This window comes from Natrix helvetica (assembly GCF_964273705.1).
Source record: "Natrix helvetica genome assembly, chromosome: 2".
Taxonomy (NCBI): domain Eukaryota; kingdom Metazoa; phylum Chordata; class Lepidosauria; order Squamata; family Natricidae; genus Natrix; species Natrix helvetica.
In genome coordinates this window covers 20060564-20081730 of record NC_138552.1, presented here as the reverse complement: position 1 = coordinate 20081730, position 21167 = coordinate 20060564, and the positions used below count along the sequence as shown (strand labels likewise).

Genomic DNA, 21167 nt, shown 5'->3' with positions numbered 1-21167 from the left:
ACATTTCTCAGTGAGCTGCTGAAAAGGAAAGGATGATTGGCACACATCAACATTGCAAAATTGGGGCTTTCCAGTTTGGGAAGCTGATTTATTTGATGAATAGAGTAGGCCAATGCCTTTATAACTCTTATTTTACTTTTGTCCAATCGCTGACTTTTTGTTTTCTAGACTATATACAATCGGTGTAAACTTAATATAAATGACTCATACACAAACAGTGGATCAGCAGTGCAAAATCAAGACACTAATCCTACTCAAAGGTACCAAGGCATATAAAAATTAATTTCTTTTCTGATCTGAAAATCTCTTGACAACTTGTAACATTGGCAGGGCAAGGGGGGAAATCTCTCTTTTAACCAAAATGAGAAAAATGTCATGCGAATGTGAAATCCTCAGTGAGATATCAAGAAAACTATAATTAAAGATGGTGTAATTTGGCATAAAGATATTGAAATGTGGTTTTTTATTATTACGTAACATAGTACAGGTAATCCTTGACTTACAACATTTCATTTAGTAACTGTTCAAAGTTACGACACTAAAAAAAGTAACACAACCAGTTTTCACAATTATGACCTTTGCAGCATCTCCCCATGATCATGTGATCAAAATTCAGATGCTTAGCAACTGGTTCATATTTATGACTGTTGCTGTGTCCCAATATCATGTGATCTCCTTCTGTGACCTTCTGAGAAGCAAAGTTAGTGGAGAAGCCAGGTTCACTTAATAATCGGGTTACTAATTTTACAACTGCAGTGATTCGCTAACAACCAAGGCAAGAAAGATCGTAAAATGGGGCAAAACTCACTTAACAATGTCTCACTTAACCACAGAAACATCAGCAGTCTCATTCACAATTAATGAGACAGGTGGGAGTATAAAGACAAGCAGTCATAATTCTAAGCCAAGGGGCACAACATTCAAGCCAGTTTATATTGCACCACTTCATTGGTGATGCTTTTTATGAGTCATGTTGTTACTATTATTTTGGCTGAATAATCCAATTTATACTGTAATTAGTAACTCGAATGGTAAACATTTCAATTTAGGTCTGAGGATTGAATGACTTCGTATTCTGAGCCTTTTTATTTGAGTAATCAATTTAATTTGCATCTGATCCTATGATGCTGAATAACTTAATGAGCTCTATTTTATTACTCTATAATTCATGTAGTCCCATAACATATTATGCATATGTTAAATGCTAACTCTGATTGTCTTTACAGTAAAAACAAATGTATCAAACCATGGAGTTATATCCCTGATAGAATTATGCCCATTTTTTGGCGTGTTGTATACTGGACATCACAGTTTTTAACATGGTAAGTATTGTGGAAATTTCTGGAATGCTTGAAACAGCCTAAAGTAAAAAGGAACAACAGTTTATCCATATCATTTGAATGTTTATCATTAACGTGAAAACTTTGGAACCTTTTAATTGAAAGACAGGTTTGCCCACTAGAAAGTATCGAACTTCTTTACATTAGGTGATGTAGGTTTTAAGATAGTTCTTCTCTCCGTTCTAGCCAAGTAAAATAATCTTATTTAAGCCATCAGAGAAGCTAAATTGAGGAAGTTCTTGGCTTTTCTATAAAGTAGCTGCTATGTTCACTGAGTTAGTTGCATATACATTTTTGTCGCAGATGGTGACAAAATATGAACTTGGTACCTGCTGCCAATGAGAGATTTACTTGCACTGTTTCCCCCCAAATAAGACCTCCCCTAAAATATTTAAACACATGCGCAGCCGGTCCCTGCCATTTCCTGGGGGTGAAGGAGGCACCTGCCATCCATGCAGAATGGCTTCACAGAGGCTGCTCCCGTAAATCCTAGCTACTGCATCCTTTCTCTTAGTGGCGGCTGCAAAAAGAGTGGCAGGCCCAGAGACATTAGGGCTGGCAAGAGTGTGCCAGAAACAGAGACAGAACTTCCGGCCCTCTCTGGATCAGCTGATCCACAGGCCGCGGGCCAAGGTTAAGGGGCCTCCTTCACCTCAAAAATAATAAGACTTCCCCGAAAATAAGGCCAAGCGCTTATTTCTGGGATGAAAAGAAAATAAGACCCTGTCTTATTTTTGGGGAAACACAGTAACATGCCTGTGCTATGGTTCTGAAATCAGTTCTGTGAAGAAACAGTTTCCTTCCTTTTGATTTATTCCTTGACTCTTAGAATAAGATGTTTCAGAAATATTATAGCTGCCAGTTTTTCTAATATGTAGGACTACTTGTATGTGTATAAGTGCCAAGTACTTACTTCTGACCAAAGAAAAAAGATGAAACTCTTGCTATATTCATTTTGCTCTTCATTCCTAGGATTCTGTTACCCTTTATGCAGTCCTACGCTAGATCAGGAGGTTTTTCTATTACCGGGAAGATTAAAACAGCGTTAATTGAAAATGCTATATATTATGGAACGTACCTTTTGATTTTTGGAGCGTTCTTGATATATGTAGCTATAAATCCAAACATCAGCTTGCAATGGTAAGTAATATTTCTAAGCCTTTAGTATATTAGTATCTTGCATATTTAGATTGTTATTCAGTGATTGGAGGAGATAAAGCTTAGAATTATGTTGTTGAATTTGATCTTAAGATTTGATTTTTAATTTCATACATAGTTGCAGGTAATTTTTACTTCCCTTAGGGTTTTTTTGTGAATGAAAGTATATCGAGCTTTACTGATCCAATATGGCTTTTCCCTGATACTAGTTAAGGGATGCAATGGCTTAGTGGTTAGGACTCTGAGTCTTAGATCGTTAAAGGTCTAGAACTTTCAAGATCTGAGTGCCACAAGATGGAGTGAGCGCCTGTCACTTGTTCTAGCTCCTGCCAACCTAGCAGTTAGAAAGCATGCAAATGTAAGTAGAGTAGATGAATAGCAATAGCATTTAGATATGGTTTCACAGTGCTTTACAATCGTCTCTAAGCAGTTTACAGAGTCAGCCTATTGCCCCCAACAACCAGCAATCTAAAACTCATAGGGTTATCAGTGCATGTAACATAGATGTTTGTGCGGGTAAGATTATCACTCCAGCTGTCAAGCAAAACCACGCATTTAACAGTGAATGCCATACCATGTGCATGAATCATACGAGTGGCAAGAAAATAGGGGAAGTCAGGCATAACACAGGTTATGTAGACAGTAAACTCAGGGTCAATCAAAATGGACTCAAATGTCTATACACCAATGCACAGAGGATGAGGAATAAACAGGGCGAATTAGAAATTCAAGTAAATGAGAGCAGATACGATATTGTTGGCATTACAGAAACTTGGTGGGATGAATTATTTAAAAGAAATAAACCAAATGAAAGAGGAGGCGGAGTTGCACTATATATAAGAAATAACTACATCTCTACAGAAATAGAGCACAACAATGATGAGAACTATCTTGAACGCATTTGGGTCAATATTAAAGGTTGCGGGATAATGACATTGCCATAGGTCTATACTACAGGCCACCCAACCAAGCAGAGGAAGTAGATGAACTTTTTGCTAGTCAGCTAACTAAGGTATGTAGGAAGCACACCACAATAGTAATGGGAGATTTTAACTACCCTGACATCAACTGGGAAACAAACTCTGCACCAAGTGGAAGATCCAACAGGTTCCTAACAAACCTAGCAGACAACTTTGTTTCCCAAAAAGTAGAGAAGGGAACAAGGGGATCAGCCATATTGTACTTAATTCTCACTAACAGAGAGGAAATGATAGAAGGTGTTGAAGCCACAGGAACCCTGGGGGCAAGTGACCATGCAATATTGGAATTCAAGGTTATGCAAACACAAGTAGTAGAACAAAGTCAAACTAGAGTCTTGGACTTTAAGAGAGCTAATTTCAATAAACTTAGAGAGAGCTTGGGAAGAATTCCATGGATGAGAATCCTCAAGGGGAAAACAACTCAAGAAGCTTGGGAAATTTTGAAAAATGAGATTACAAAAGCCCCGTTTAGCACAATACCAATGAAGAAGAAAAATAACAGCTCCCCCCCAAAAAACCCAGCATGGCTGCATAAAGAACTATCTGACAAATTGAAAGACAAAAAAGATAAGTATAAAAAGTAGAAAGGGGGTGACATAACTAAGGCAGAATATCAGCAAATAGCCCGAGCCTGTAAAGATGAAGTAAGGAAAGCTAAGGGTCACAATGAAGAAAGGTTTGCCACAAAAGTAAAAAATAACAAAAAAAACCTTCTTCCAACATGTTAAAAACAAGAAAAAAGTTAAGGAAACAATTGGTCCATTGCTGGGAGAAAGTGGCAAGAAGGTGACAAGCATCAGGGAGAAAGCAGAACTATTTAACTCATTTTTTGCATCTGTCTTTACACAAAGGGATAAAACAGTCCAACCTATCAAAAACAGCACCACAAAAATCAGATTAGGAACACAAATTGAAATAGGGAAGAAAATGGTAAGTGAGCACCTGTCTACCCTATACGAGTTCAAATCACCAGGACCGGACAGATTGCACCCCAGGGTTCTGAAGGAACTGGCAGACGAGATCTCAGAACCACTGAACTATATCTTTCAGAGACCCTGGAGCACCGGGGAACTGCCAGAGGATTGGAAAAGAGCTGATGTGGTTCCCATCTTCAAAAAAGGGAAAAAAACAGATCCAAGAAACTATAGACCTATCAGCCTGACCTCAATACCAGGAAAGATTCTGGAAAATATAATCAAGCAACGAATTAGCGAACACCTAGAAGTAAACAAAGTAATAGCCAAAAGCCAACATGGGTTTGTCAAAAACAGATCATCTTAATCTTATTGCATTCTTTGACAAAGTGACAAATTAGTGGACTAGAGGAATGTCGTCGATATAGTTTACTTGGACTTCAGTAAGGCATTTGATAAGGTAGACCATAATCTATCACTAGATAAAGTAGAAGAATGTGGGTTAGACAGCATCACCACCAGATGGATTCGTAACTGGCTGACCAACCACACTCAACGTGTAGTCCTCAATGGAACTGCATCTACATCAGCGGTTCTCAAATAGTGGGGCGCGCCCCCCTGGGGGGGCGCGAGGCTCCGTAAAGGGGGGCGCGAAGGCTCCCTTTCCATCTGGGTGCAACGGTGGCGGCGGCAGCGGCGAGGCATAATATATCCCGCCTGGAAGTGGCAGCACTTCGGACTGTGGATTTTCATTGGAGCCGCGGGCTGGAGCTGTGCAAGAAGCCTGCTCGGGCGGGGGTGGGAGGGAGGGAAGCATGGCTGTCCCAGGCTTCACTCCCTTCCCCCCCCGCCCCCCCAGCCCAAGCAGGCTTTTTGCACAGCTCCAGCCCGCGGCTCTGATGAGTCTCTGAGCAGTCCCCAGCGCTGCCACTTCAAGCCGGGATATATTCTGCCATGCCCTCGGCGGCGTCTTTATGCAGGTAGCTCGCCTCCCTGCCAGCAGCTCCACCGCCAGCATTCCGTCTGGAAGCGGAAGCGCAACAGCCGCTGTTGGGGAAGGGACAAAGGGGTGGCGGTCGCCCGATCTTGCCACCGCCACCCCTTCGCCCCTGGTAACGGCGACTGTTGTGCTGCTGCTTCCAGCTGGGATGCTGGAGGAGCTGCTGGCAGGGAGGGAGGGAAGAAAGGGAGGAGGGAGTAAGGATAGACAAGCAAGAGGGAAAGAGGAAAGAAGGCAAGCAGGCAGGAAGGAGGCAGAAGGAAGGAGGGAAGAATGGAACTGGAAGGGAGGCAGGGAAGGAGGGAGGGAGAAAGGAAGGATAGGATAGGGAAAGAGGAAAGAAGGCAGGCAGGCAGGCAGGGGGAAAGAGGAAGGAGGGAACTGGAAGGGAGGCAGGAAGGAAGGGAAGGAGGAAGGGAGGGTGGAAGGAAGGATAGACAAGCAAGAGGGAAAGAGGAAAGAAGGCAAGCAGGCAGGAAGGAGGCAGAAGGAAGGAGGGAAGAATGGAACTGGAAGGGAGGCAGGGAAGGAGGGAGGGAGAAAGGAAGGATAGGATAGGGAAAGAGGAAAGAAGGCAGGCAGGCAGGGGGAAAGAGGAAGGAGGGAACTGGAAGGGAGGCAGGAAGGGAGGGAAGGAGGAAGGGAGGGTGGAAGGAAGGATAGACAAGCAAGAGGGAAAGAGGAAAGAAGGCAAGCAGGCAGGAAGGAGGCAGAAGGAAGGAGGGAAGAATGGAACTGGAAGGGAGGCAGGGAAGGAGGGAGGGAGAAAGGAAGGATAGGAGGATAGGGAAAGAGGAAAGAAGGCAGGCAGGCAGGGGGAAAGAGGAAGGAGGGAACTGGAAGGGAGGCAGGAAGGAAGGGAAGGAGGAAGGGAGGGTGGAAGGAAGGATAGACAAGCAAGAGGGAAAGAGGAAAGAAAGCATGTGACTACGGTGGGAGACGAGGAAAGACCGGTGTGCTATGTTATGCAGAGGTGTACTTATAACAATTTTATAGACAAATTATACTATTTACAGTCGTGCGGGGGGGGGGGGCGCAAAATGTTTTCTTCTTCCTAGGGGGGGCATGACAGAAAATAATTGAGAAGCACTGATCTACATGGAGGGATGTATGCAGTGGAGTACCCCAAGGCTCTGTTTTAGGCCCAGTACTCTTCAACATCTTCATCAATGATTTGGATGAGGGAATAAATGGGGAACTTATCAAATTTGCAGATGACACCAAGCTGGCAGGAATAGCCAACACTCCAGAAGATAGGCTTAAGATACAGAAGGATCTTGACAAACTTGAACATTGGGCACTATCTAATAAAATGAATTCAACGGTGAAAAGAGTAAGGTTCTGCATTTAGGCAAGAAAAATGAAATGCACAGGTACAGTATGGGTGGTACCTTGCTCAACAGTAGTAACTCTGAGAGGGATCTTGGAGTCCTAGTGGACAACCATTTAAGTATGAGCCAGCAGTGTGCAGCAGCTGCCAAAAAAGCCAACACAGTTCTAGGCTGCATCAACAGAGGGATAGAATCAAGATCACGTGAAGTGTTAATACCACTTTATAATGCCTTGGTAAGGCCACACTTGGAATACTGCATTCAGTTTTGGTCGCCACGATGTAAAAAAGATGTGGAGACTCTAGAAAGAGTGCAGAGAAGAGCAACAAAGATGATTAGGCACTGGAGACTAAAACATATGAAGAACGGTTGCAGGAACTGGGTATGTCTAGCTTAAGAGAAAGAAGGACTAGGGGAGACATGATAGCATTGTTCCAATATCTCAGGGGTTGCCACAAAGAAGAGGGAGTCAAGCTATTCTCCAAGGCAGCTGAGGGTAGAACAAGAAGCAATGGGTGGAAACTAATCAAGGAGAGAAGCAACTTAGAACTGAGGAGAAACTTCCTGACAGTGAGAACAATTAATCAGTGGAACAGCTTGCCTCCAGAAGTTGTGAATGCCCCAACACTGGAAGTCTTTAAGAAGATGTTGGATAGCCATCTGTCTGAAACGGTATAGGGTTTCCTGCCTAGGCAGGGGGTTGGACTAGAAGACCTCCAAGGTCCCTTCCAACTCTGCTATTGTATTGTATTGTATCTGGGTCCTCATTTTACCAACCTTGGAAGGATGGAAGACTGAGTCAACCTTGAGCCCGGTGAGATTCAAATTGCCAAATTGCAGGCAGCCGGCAGTCAGCAGAAGTAGCCTGCAGTACTGCACTCTAACCACTATGCCACCATGGCTCATAGTATCGCATATAAGCATACAGGAGGGTAACAGCGTTCCGTGTATTCCTGTATGCTCTGTGCTGTGGCGTGATGTCATGCCGGCCGCATAACCACGGAAACATCTCCAGACAATTCTGGCTCTTGGCTTAAGAAACAGAGATGAGCACCAACCTCTAAAGTCGGTCACGATTGGGATAAAACCCACAGGGACACCTTTACCTCACACTAGTTAAGCATATAGGATTGAGTTCAAAGCTTACTCTGCTAAACATTGAAAGGGAAAGCTTTTTTAGAAGTTGTCCCAATTAGATGAGTATGTTTACTAGGCTGGTCTTACTTAGTTGCTTCCATTCTCAGTGGGGCTATTTCCAACAGGGACTAAAACAATGTATCCGTGTATTCTTTATTGGTAGAAAACAACTTGCTTCTTTCACATTAGTTATTTTTTTTAATTGTAAAATTTTAATTGGTTTTTTACAAATGTTTTAGGGGAAAAGATAAATAGGTGTAGAAAAATTTTGACAGTTAAATCATGCGGAAGGTAGAAATCCCCCCCGAATCTCACAACTTTAATCAGAAAGAAAAGAAAAGACATCAAAATTTGAATAAACATTGGCAGCTTTTTGTTTTTACATTCAATCATCAATATATTCAATCATTTTTGTATCACTTCCGAGGGTTACATTATAACAACAATTGCAAAAATGTTTCAACTCATTTTTGTGATCTGAGTCTTCTAAGTGTTGCGTCCTCCCCCCTGTCTGCTGGCAGAGCCGCGGCCCCTCCTTCCTTCACATCTTGTGTACTGTCCCCTGTTTGATCTAGGAGGGCACTATATTTTTTAATAAAGGCCTCCGTTGATTCTAATTCTACTGCCCTCCCAGAAAATTAGCATTCCTTCTGGCAACAACCATTTAAACCAGATTCCAATTCACATTAATTATTAATGTAATGGATTTGTAATTTATTGGAAATTGACTATTATAGGTCATGACTAGATGCTGCAAAAGTTCAATGTTTAGTTTCAACCTTGGCTGAGTAGCTTAATAAATTTGAGAATGTAAGCCAACAAGACTAGTTGCTTCACTGACTCAGCAAGGAATGCTTTCTTCTGGCAAAAAAAGGTGTGTCTGTCGTGTTTGAAATGTTTCAAAGCACACCATTTTAAATTTGAAACAGCAATTTGCTCTTACCAAGAGTCTTCAAAGGTTGTTCCTACTATAAAAGTTCGCTCCAATTCAGAACACTTCTGGTTTTGGTGTAACAGCATTAGAAGACTTCAGTAAAATCAAAACACCCATTTCATACTCAGAATGTTTTATGTATCATAAACATTCATATGAGCCTCTTGGATATAGCAAATTAAGCTACACTCTGGAAAAGGAAGCATTAGTCAATAATAAGTACAACAGAAAAAAGGATTTAATATTTTTCTGATTAAAAATATTTAATTGATTGATTGATTGTAGGGCATTAACATGGTATTGACCCTCAGCAACCATATAAGTAGATTTTCTCCAGGATTTTACATAACAGTAGTTTAAAATCTTTAGTACTTACTGCAGGGGTGTCAAACTCAAAGACCGGGGGCCGGATCTGACATGTGAGTTGCTTAGATGCTGGATCTGGCCGGAGCTGCCCTTGTAACAGTGATGGACCAGTCTGCGATGCCTCTGCCAGTGAAAATGGAACTTGGGAGGACCGCAGGTGGCCTCTGTTTCTGCTGGCAGAGGGTTGTAGGAAGCCGTTGCAGATGAAAATGGAGCTGGTGGAATGCTTAAGTCATCACAGGTGCCCTCGACATAAGTGACATTGAGCTGGCCATGCCCACCCTGGCCACAACCATCCCAACCCCCTGAGGTCAAACAACCTTGATGCGGCTCTCGATAAAATCGAGTTTGACACCCCTGAGACTGCATATGAAACCCCAGGCCACTTTTTCTGTTTCAGGAGTCAACTTCAGACGATTGGAATAGCTGCTGCCAATACCTGGGGCCTCTTTCTGCTTGTGTTGCTGTTAGGATATGGCTTAGTAGAAATCCCACGCTCTCACTGGAATGGAGCTAAAAAGGGCTACCTTCTTATGAAGACCTACTTCAAGGCTGCTAAACTGATGACCGAAAAGGCAGATGCAGAAGAAAACCTGGAGGATATTATGGAGGTAAGTAAATTCTGCAGTGCAGGGATATAAAAGGAAGTAGATAAGAGTTTTGAGAAACAAAATGCCAAAGCTGCAGACCATTTCTTGATATCCAGGGTAGCAAGACAATTAACAAGCACTTTGGATTGTGCCCGCTGCAGTGCTATTTTCAATACTGCAAAGGGAATTTCCTGCTCCCTTATTTAATAATTTCAACTCTTAATTTTTAAAGATAAAACCTCCAGGCCCCAGAGCCAAAGAGCATAAAAGGTGCAAAGTAAAAAGAGGACTCCATTACCAATTATGCCGCCTGCTTTTCCACCTTTTTCCTAAAACTGATTTCAAAATGAATTCCTCAGTGAGTCTGTAACGGCTTGTAAAAACCCAGCTCCTTTGTAAAATATTGTACATTTAACTGAATGTCATAGTTAAAGTTGCTCTGCATAGAAATTATATTTCTGATGGGTTTTTTTTTTCTCTTCACATAAACAGGAGGTCCGTAAAGTAAATGAAAGCATCAAATACAACCATCCTTTGAGGAAATGTGTGGATACAATATTAAAAAAGGTAGCTTAATCAAGCGGTATTAAACGTTGCCACGGGGGTTTGAAATTGTCAGTGGAACATAAGAAGGCTAATTCAAGCCTGGGTAAAGGATATTTTCCTTACTTTTTTCAGTAGAGACAGCAGGATGTCTTGACTTAGTCTCAGTGCTCCATTGTGCCAGTCATGCCCACAATTACTGGCACTCGTACTCAACCACTTAGCAATCAGGAGAAAAAATTACTGCAAATAGCTCTGGGAAATAGCATAGGAAAAAGACCTTTACTAATTTCAATGTTTTCATGTGTACACTGCCACTGGCAGAAGAAAAGGAAAGCCGCACAAAAAGATCAGGACTTTCAGACAAAAATCCTAAAGGTGCTTTTTCACGAGGCAACTGGACTTTCTGGTTTTTCTTTGAGGACATTTCGCTTCTCCTCAAAGAAACTTCTTCAGCTCTTCAGAAAGTCCAGTTGCTTTGTGAAAAAAGCACCTCTGTGACAACCATGACCTGGATGACTGAGAATCTCCATACACATTCAGATAAAAATATTCGTGCAGGACTACAGGTCGTTCTCAACTTACAACATTCATTTAGCAACTGTTTGAAATTAAAACAGCACTGAAAAAAGAGACCTATGGCCGTTTATCATACCTACGATGGTTGCAGCAGACCCATGGTCACATGATCAAAATTTGGACACTTGGCAACGGACACGTATTTATGACAATTGCAGTGTCCTGGGGTCATGGTTGCATTTTGCAACCTTCAGACACTTGGTGACTGATTCATGTTAATGACGGTTGCAGGTCTCACGGTCTTGTGATCTATTACCTTTTGTGACCTTCTGATAAGCAAAGGCAACGGGGAAGCCAGATTCACTTAGTAATCATGTTACTAACTTAACAACTGCAATGATTCACTTAACTATTATGGCAAGAAAAGATGCAAAACTCGCTTTGCAATGGAAATGTTGGACTCATAAGTTGAGGATTACCTATAAGCAGAATTTTTTCTAAAGTGATATGATTGTTTTTCTGTAGTAGGAACTATTTCCTGGTTTTAATGGATCAAGGAAACAGGATAGCGATAGCCCACTGTTTTCTTCTTTGCTAGAGAAACTTTGAATAAAAAGAATGAAAATAAGATCTCATGTATAATAAGGGAAGCGCAGATCATTATTTTTTCTAAAATGAGCTCACTGGTAGGCTTTGATATAGAGACTTCGATATAGACTGCAGTATATTCTCTTTTAATTTTAGTGTCCTACGGAATATCAGGATAGGATGGGTCGAAACATGGATGATTATGAAGACTTTGAAGAAAGAGCCAATAGTTATCCAACAGAGAAAAGCCTAGTGAAGCTTCATAAGCAGGTAATTAGATAATGTCAATGGCCTATGTTCAATACATGTGAAATTGTAGCAGATGCATAACCAGAACACGCAGGTAGGATAACATGTATATGTGAGAGAGTACTATCCCTGCATTCCTGAATCCAAATAATCCAAACGTTTCCTTTGTCAACTCGTAAAGCATTCCTGGCCTACTCTCAAGTTGCCATAGGGAGGAGGTGGGGGACAACTGACAGAGCAACTCGGTTCATTGGAAAATGTGATTTATGACATACCTTGGGAAGAGGGGAGAAACAGGGTCATAGTTGAGCCATAAATTACGTGGGGCAGAGCTGTCTTCATTCCACTTATGTGCTGACATGTTGCTCCTAATAAATAACTGGATTTCTTTTGAAACTTGGCTCGAGGTTCATGAGTTAATTAGGGCATCCGTCGGAGCCCTGACAGCCTCCCCTGAGAGACTTCCTCAAAGACACCTCTGGGTATTTGCATCCACCACTGTGTTTGTTTTCTCTTGAATATATCTGAATTTAAAGTTATAGTCCAAGACACCAGTAAACAAACTACTTTTGTGTTGGGCTTCCTATAATCACACCATAGAGTAGATGACTGTTCAAATGCAACCTAATACTCCTGGGCGGCACTCTATTCTTTTCCAGCTCCAGACCACAGATTCATGGTAATTCTACCTCCAGTTTTCAAAGATGCACAGTCTTTCCAGTAGGGAAAAAGGGCTGGCCATCTGACAGAGAACATATCTTCCTCACGGATGTGAATTACATGTCTGAGCTGCAGTATGCAAATCGGGCATGTAATCTGTTTTCATACTGTTTCATACATACTGTTTCCCTAGTTATTCATTATATCAGTATAAGAATTACCAGATAATGAAGTTAATTTCTGCTCTGTTTATTTTACTAGTACCTGAACTCAGTTGTCTAGTCACAATGTTACAAAATGCATAATTATTTCCAGTCTTTTTTTTTAAAATATGCACTGTATTATAAGCAGGTGTGATTGTGCTTAGTGCATGAAAATATATCCACATATATCCATAATTACCTATGCTAATCAAGGTGTTGGTGTTCCTATCTATTTAATATAATGTGTATGCAGGAAGATACTTGGCAACCCAAGCCATATTCCTCATAAAAAATTATTCTTATCTTTATTTTGGCATCTGCGTGCATATATACACATACATTCATTCTGTGGAATGGGTGTGTATTCTGTTTATTAAGGAAGCACTTGTTGGAGTTTTGAGAAAATCATCTCTATCTTATTCTGCCCTTATTGCCATAAATAACTAGAATGCTGTTTTTGTTTTGTTAGGTAAATTATTCAGTTCAAAGGCATCGTCGTACACAAGTCCAGTGGCAAATTCTTTTAGAGCAAGCCTTTTACCTGGAAGATGTGGCAAAAAATGAATCCAGTGCCACTCGTCAATTTGTTCATACTTTTCAGTCTCAAGAAGCTGAAAACAAAATTATCCAATATCTCTATACACCAACTCTTGGTATGTTTTGTTATACCGTAATAGAATACATGTTTTAAACAAAACCTCTAAAACAGGGGTGTCCAAACTTGGGAACTTTAAGACTTGTGGACTTCAATTCCCAGAATTCCCCAGCCAGCATGGCTGGCTGGGGAATTCTGGGAGTTGAAATCCACAAGTCTTAAAGTTCCCAAGTTTGGACACCCCTGCTCTAAAACAATGAAAAGGATTCCATTGTAATCCATCCTAAGTCTATGGCATTATCTTTTTAAAAAAATCATTCAAACCTTGCTCCTTATCATCATTTTCTACTTAGGTTTAATTTTGTATGTGGGGTTCATCCTTTGTCCTCTTAACTGTCTGTCCTACCTTGATACAGGTACTTCAGCTCAAGTGCTGCTACTAGAAAAGGTATAGGTAGCTGACTTATGACCACAATTGGGACCAGAAAATGTATAATTAAATTAAATTTAATGAATTACATTTATTATTAAATGGTGTGGTCATTAAGTGCGACATTATGTGACTACCTCTGATTTTTACAACCTGATTTTGCTTAACCTGCATCGTTAAGCAAAATGTCACTTGATTGCAATTTGTGGCCTTCCCTGCCAGCTTCTCCGTTGACTCTGCTTGTCGGATGACAGCTGGGAGGGTTACAAATGGTAGTCATATGACTCTGGGACACTGCAACTATCATAAATGTGAACCTGCCATAGTCGTAAGCGTAAGTTACTTTTTTCAGTGAGGTTGTCACTTCAAAGAGTTGCTGAACAAACAGTCATAAATCAAGGACTATCTGAAAGCAACTTTGAAACGATTTTCTTATTTCCCCCCCCCCCCCCTTTGTCGTTTGTTTTGTTTCATTTTGCTTTAGAATGGTATTGGGAATGCCTTCTAAAACCATGGTTCCACAGGATTCTCGCCATTATCCTGGCCATCTTTTCCATTGTCGTCGTGTGGTCAGAATGTACGTTTTTCAGCCCAAAACCAGTTCTGTCCCTCTTTGCAGTCTTCATACGACTAGCGGAAAAGAATTACAACTATTTTTACATAGAGGTCAGTTAATGTGATGGCAATTTCTGTCATAACTATTGTTAAGTTCCGCATTCATTGACTTTGAGGAAACTGCTTAGATTTGAGCTCATTTGTTAGAGCTATTCAAATTTGGGATTAGAAGGGAATTCATTACTTTAGTTAGGTCATTCACATGGCATCTGTCTGCAGCTGTTAATTGAGCCTAATAAAAACTCTAGTTTCTTGTTTTGCAGATGGCTTGTTTTTTTACAATCTTTTTCCTGAGTATCTGTGTTTATTCTACGGTCTTCAGGATCCGTGTATTCAACTATTATTACTTAGCTTCACACCATCAAACAGATGCATATAGTTTGCTTTTCAGTGGCATGTAAGTATTTATTTTGCTACTTGTGCTGTTTGGCCAATTACAACCAATATAAAGAAGGAATGCACTGAAATATAAATAGATCTTGGTCAAAATCTAGTCCACAGTAGCTCTCAGTTTAATTTTTAATCAGATTATATCAATTATTATATATGATAATTATGTATGTCAGCATTCCAAGTAACGCACCCATTGAAAGCAGAACTCCAAGGCAGGCAGATTCCCCAAAGAATAATTTATTGGATACATCATAACAACTGGTGAAAACTGACACTGAAAGTTCCCACGGTTTTCAACTAATTAAAAAGTAAACGTTCCCCCTCCCCCGACATCAGTCACGTTGTCCAATAAAAGTACCGTCCAGTTGCGTGGTTACTCTATTCCTCCTCTTCCCCGCCACCTGTTGAGATGTCCTTGGCTCCCACAGGAAAACTTTTAGTTTTGACTCCCATGACCCCAGCTAACAATTTTCTCCCCCCTCCCTCTCTTGTAGCAACCCTGAAGTCATAAAGATGGCCTCAGCCAGGTCCGCTTCAGGGTTCACAAATCTAATTAGCAGAAGTGGAATCCCAGAAACTGTTCCCTGCTGTGCAGAAGAGTCTCATTCATAGGAGACTAAGGGAGAGAAGCACTGAGAAACTGGGCAGAAGGATCTTCTCCCTTCTTCCTTGCCATTCCACTCCATTCAGAAATCATCTCCCTTCTTCCTGCTCATTCTACTCTATTCAGTAGAGGCTCAACTTCAATCTTTCGGAAGAGTGTTTACCAATAAAAGAGAATATTTGTAACTTGGGTTTGAAATGAGGGGACCTTGGTGCTCTCTGACGTTGGTTGTTTACTTGCAAATAATGAAGTCTGCAAAAAAACATCCAGTGCCAGGAACAGAAAGAGGAAATCTGTTTTGATTCATCTCCTTTCGGTAGCACATACCTAGATCCAGTCCAAATACTGCTCACAGTTCTATGTGGAGCAGTGGACAGGCAATCATCAATTTATGACCCCTTGCTTAGCAACCATTCAAAGTTATGAAGAACTCCGATAAAGCTACTTACAAACAAGATTTGAAGTTTCAGTGGCCACCCCTCCCTCCCATAACATAGTCACATGACCACATTTTTGGGGGCATTCAATAGTGAGCCTACATTTATGTTCATCTGTGGCATCCTACTGTCACAAGAGCACAATTTACAACGTTTTTTTGAATGGAACCTGACATTTACTTCCATTTTCTGGCCAAAAAATTACTGCCTAGCGAACCGTGGGTTCATTTAATTACCATTTAATAGCCACCATAAAAAAAAAAGATTGTAAAATTGGGCGCAATCACATGATGACCTACTTAACAACCATGATTTACAATTATAATTGCGCTCTCAATTACAGTCATAATCCGAGGACTGCCTGTATTATGTAAATGTTAGCTAACTTCCTCTGCATGAAAAGAATTTTAAAAAGTATAATACAGTAACATGAACACGTTCACCCTTATTAATACGGAAGGAAGAGTTTGCAATTACTTTTCAACTGCGGCTACTTTTCACCCAGGTTGTTCTGTCGTTTGACTCCTCCACTGTGTCTGAACTTTTTGGGCTTGACTCATATGGATGCAGCAATTTCTCAGAGAACCACGGATCAGCCAACTGCATATACCTCTGTAAGTCAACAGTGTTTGTTTTTCTGTGATGTATTTATACATTTGATACTAAGAGATTTCCCCAAAGCAGTTGAAAGTAAGATTTCAAATCTGTTTGGCCTGGCTTAATTCTTTCTTTGGCTATTTCAGCTCAGTAGAAATTGGTTCACTTGCATACAAGTCCCAGTTTCCTATGTACAATTTGGTTTCACTGACAGAAGCTTAAAAGCAATCCCTACAAAGGGAAAATTCCTGAATGTTATTAATCTTAGCCCGTACTTCTTATGTCTATCACTGGGTAGATGAGATTTAGTGTTTTATCCGTATTTATTACATCTAATTAGATAGTAAACTCATGTTTCTTGCACTCAAGGAAGCTAATAGGATACATTTAGTGTATAATAAGAATGACAGATTTCTAAAACAAACCATTGTCATCTTAAGTCCAAATTTAAGGCTATCTAATTTTGGTTCAATATCCATGTAGTGTGGAAATAGGAATTTACATCTGATGCCTAGAAAATGTATTCCATGACCTATAATGATATTGTACCCAGAAAAGCATCAAATGCTTCCTAGACCAAGGCTGGGCTAGGATAAGATGACACGTCTTTGATAAGCACATTTGTTTTCCTTACCTTTTCTGGGGCCTGAATTGTTAAGGAACAAGGTAAATATATGGAGGAATGCATATTAACAAGTAAAGTTTGTGACCTAGATCATTTATGATAATGGCCACATCAGTTCAGCTTCTTTGTAGTGCTTGAGTCAGCCTTATATCGGACATTAATGCTTTAACAATCTTCTTTTAAAAAAACCAGAACATTTTAAGGGCTCAATTTAAGGCAATCTGGTGTTCTCCTTGCTGTAATTAAATCTATTTTCTTGTAAGTGAATTATAATTTAAAAAGAAAAGGCCTAGATTAGTCAGAACCCTTTCCTGAAGTTTAGGATGGGGCATACTCATTTTATCCTGATATGGATGATCTCATTAAACAAAATTTAGTATACATTTTAGAAAGAAAAACTGGAAATTAAGATTCCTTCCAAATGCTCTGGTTTGTAAATTGGAAGGCTCTTGTTATAAATTTCATTTTATCATGTATCAAAAGATGACAAAAAATAAAGATGATTGAATTCAGCCAGTTTTCCAGCACTGCATATGAATCATTTTGTCCTAGCATGTCTGAGCTCTGGGTTTGCCTGCAGAAGTTGGAGGGCAGTCTGTCCGTACTTACCATATTTTTCAGAGTATAAGACGCACCTTTTCCCCTCAAAAAAGGGGGTGAAAATCTGGGTGCGACTTACGGCATTTTGAATACAGCGTTTTTGTCCTCCCAAAACCCCACCCCCTTTGCAAAAATGGTCGTGCATAGCCTTTAGAGGCTTCCAGAGTGCTCCTGGGGGCTGGGGAGGGAAGAAATGAGCAAAAAATAGACAATTTTTTGCTCATCCCCCCCTCCCCCCCAGCCCTCAGGAGCACTCTATAAGCCTCCTAAAGGCTATGCATGTCGGGTTTTTGGGGAGGTCTGCAGAGTGCAAAAACTTTTAATTTTCTTCTTCAAAATCTTGGTATGTCTTATACTCCGAAAAATACGGTAGTTGCAGTTTCCACAGTTACAGATTCTCTTCTTTCTTATACATTATCTTCTTATTTACACAAATTATTCCACTTGGGTAATAGAGTGGTGAAGTGGCCTGGAGGTGGAGCTCTCGCCTCACAATTCGGAGGCTCTAAGTTCGATCCTGAGTAGGGGCAGATATTTCTTTCTCTGGACACAAAGAGTAATTATCTGCTGCGAATTCTGCATTGGAGACAGGAAGGGCATCCGGCCAGTAAACGCTCAGCTGCATTCAGTTGCCCTGACTCCACCCCAATGTAAGAGGTTACGGGGGTGATTAAAAGACAAAAAAATTACATTTGGATAATAAAATAGCAGTAGGGCTTACTTTATACTATGCCATTTTCTATTGGCAGAGAGCAGCAACCAGAGAGCTAACTTATAGCTGCAATTTTGAGTGTGTGCAGTTGTTTTTACTTCTTTAATATGCAGTATTTGAAGATGAATATCAAACATAAAATGTTCTTTCTTTCTTAATTATATTGATAGATTTATTATTTAAAAAAATTAAATACACTATTCATTCTCTGCAGTATCAAATTATAATCCTGTTTTGTATGGTATAATGAGGTGTCCTCGGAACACAAATCATGGATTTTAAAGCCAGACTTTACTTAATATCAGTATATAAAATATTTTGAGCAAAACAACAAAACAAAACAAAACTTGGCTTTGCTAACATCCATTGCTCTTTGCTTCCCAGATTATGGGATCGATGAAAGTATTGTCCTTCATAGCAGATGGCTTTTATATTTATTATCCCATGCTGGTTGTCATTCTCTGCATTGCTACTTACTTCAGGTAGGAAATGGGCTTTTTCAAAGTTGCATTGTTTGGATATTGAGTGTTCTGAAATTGCTCTTCCTTTCTCAAGCAAATTGGCCTTTCTCAGCCGGTTCAGAAAATGTTGAAAAAAATAGAGCGAGCTTTAACATCCAACTTGAGTTTTTTCCCTTCCTTTTCCTGACATGGAAATGTTAGAGTTGCAAGCACAATAACCAGAGAGCCTCCTCAGATTGTTTGGCTGGTGATAAGTGAAAATAAATTTGGACCACAAAAAATACATAGCTCTCCTGCTTGACACACCATTAGAATGTTACTTCATTCCAGGGCTGTCTTAACGCATAGGCCTGATGGGCATTTGCCCATGGGCCCCACAAGCAAAGGAGCCCCATACTAATCTTATTTATTTATTTATTTGATTTGATTTCTAGACCGCCCCCTCTCCCCGGAGGGACTTGGGGCGGTGTACAGGTATCAAGTTAAAAACCATACAAACAATAATAAATATAATTAAAATCGGATTAAACTTTAGACCCCTGTACAAATTTATAAAAATTAAAAACTTAGCCTTAAGACCAACCCGTGAAATTTAAAAATACAGACTGGGGTGGGAGAACTGGAATTAGGCCAGGCCGGCTAGATTAAACAGGTGGGTTTATAGCTTCTGGCGGAAGGAGCGGAGGTCCGTAGTTGTTCTAATATCAGGGGGAAGGTCATTCCAGAGGGTCGGGCCCATCACAGAGAAGGCCCTTCCCCTGGGCGTCGCCCGCTGGCACAGCCTAGTGGACGGCACCTGGAGGAGTCCCTCTCTGTGAGCGGATCGGCCGAAGAGATGTGTGGGGCAGGATACGATCCCGCAAATAACTAGGTCCTGTGCCATGGAGCACTTTGAAGATGATAACCAGCACCTTGAAACGTACACATAATCTGTGTATGTTAACCCTTCAATGCACCTTGTATCATCCTCCCACATACATCCCTGCGGCCAATCCGCTCTCACAGGGAGGGGCTTCTCCAGGTGCCGTCCACTAGGCAATGCCAGCGGGCGGCGCCAAGGAATAGGGCCTTCTCTGTGATGGGCCCAACCCTCTGGAATGACCTCCCCCCCGATATTAGAACTACCACAGACTTCCGCTCCTTCCGACAAAAATTGAAGACTCACCTGTTTCGATTAGCTGGCCTGGCATAATTAATTATAACTGTTACAACTGTTAGCTCCTGGAAATATATTCTCAACTGGTATTTTAAGGGTATTGTTTTAAAGTTAATTGATTTTAGGGCTTTTAGAGCCATATTCATATTCTTCTGTACAGTTCTTTTAATTTTTTAACCTCCTCCATATGTATATTTATAGTTATATTTATATTTGTATTTATTATCTGTTATTTGTTGTGTGGACTGTACACCGCCCCAAGTCCTTTTTGGGAGAGGGGGCGGTCTAGAAGTGCGAAGAATAAATAAATAAAATAAATAAATAAATAAATAAATACAGCAACATATTTATTACATTTTACTGCATTTTTAATTAATGCTAACGTGCAAATGTATGTTTAATTTTATCAACCATTTGCATTTTTATTCCTGTGAGTAGTTGTAGGGGCTCCATAAAATGCCACATAAAGCTCTCTCTAGTACAGATTATTCTAGACTTAGCAAACTATTTCATTGTTGAACAGCATTATTCAGGGCAATCAACAGGCAGCCTTAGTTACACAAAATCAACATTTCCCCTCCACTGTGATAATTTTGCATATGTCAAGGCCCAAGTAATGCATCCCTTCCATATAACTTTTATCGGGTTATGATCCGCCCAGTTATTTATTTCTATATTTATTTTCTGTATGTTAGATTCTAACTCTGCTGACATCCTTATCATGTCTATCGTGGACCTATGTCTATTTGAGTAAAATGAATATTGTTTTTTATTAGGATAAGTCTCTCGCCATACATCTTGGATACCTACTTCTTCCACCATTTTGGAAAAAGCTTTTGGAAGCATTTTTCTAGCTTTTTTGTTCACTCTTCTGGTTTTGTGTAATCTTGTTCCACGTCTACAATTACATTGAACTCTTAGGCATGCCTTTTCTCAAAGTACAAATGTATTGTACTTTGACACTATATTGGCATTAACTGGTGAAAAGCCCATACTAAAGTTCCCGGGCTTTTCACCCCAATATAAGTTTCAAGTTTCTCAAGTTTCCAAAACAAGTGACACATTGTCCAACCAAGATGGTTGCTGGTTGCTAGGCAACATCTATCCTCCTCCTCCGGTCAGCCAGACATTGGAATGTGGCTGACTCATCCATGAGAAATGGGGTTTTGACTAAAGGCTCCATCTCCCCTCAGCCCAAGGTGTATCAAATTGAATTCATGTCAGAATGCCCAAGGATCAGTGACGTGCGGTGAGGTTTATGGCTGGTGAGGCTGGTGACATCATCAAACCGCGTGGTTGCTCCAATCGCATGGGCATAGCCCGACAGGAGAAGTTTCTCTTCTCAGAAATGTCAGAAAGGGACAGGCAGGCTGCCACAGCTCCACTGAGAAGACATTTCTGAGAAGAGAAACTTCTCCTTTCTCCTCCTC

General features: G+C 40.6%; 1 protein-coding gene across 1 annotated transcript in view; it reads left to right on the top strand.

The window, feature by feature from the left end:
- Window positions 1-21167, top strand: part of LMBRD2 (LMBR1 domain containing 2) — a 38853-nt gene that overhangs the window by 5036 nt on the left and 12650 nt on the right. The window contains exons 3-13 of the mRNA XM_081943296.1: window positions 169-260; window positions 1227-1322; window positions 2313-2480; window positions 9561-9771; window positions 10243-10317; window positions 11557-11670; window positions 12982-13165; window positions 14022-14203; window positions 14416-14549; window positions 16092-16200; window positions 18505-18602. Of these exons, the coding sequence (XP_081799422.1) occupies window positions 169-260; window positions 1227-1322; window positions 2313-2480; window positions 9561-9771; window positions 10243-10317; window positions 11557-11670; window positions 12982-13165; window positions 14022-14203; window positions 14416-14549; window positions 16092-16200; window positions 18505-18602 (1463 nt within the window). The remainder of the gene's footprint in view (window positions 1-168; window positions 261-1226; window positions 1323-2312; window positions 2481-9560; window positions 9772-10242; window positions 10318-11556; window positions 11671-12981; window positions 13166-14021; window positions 14204-14415; window positions 14550-16091; window positions 16201-18504; window positions 18603-21167) is intronic.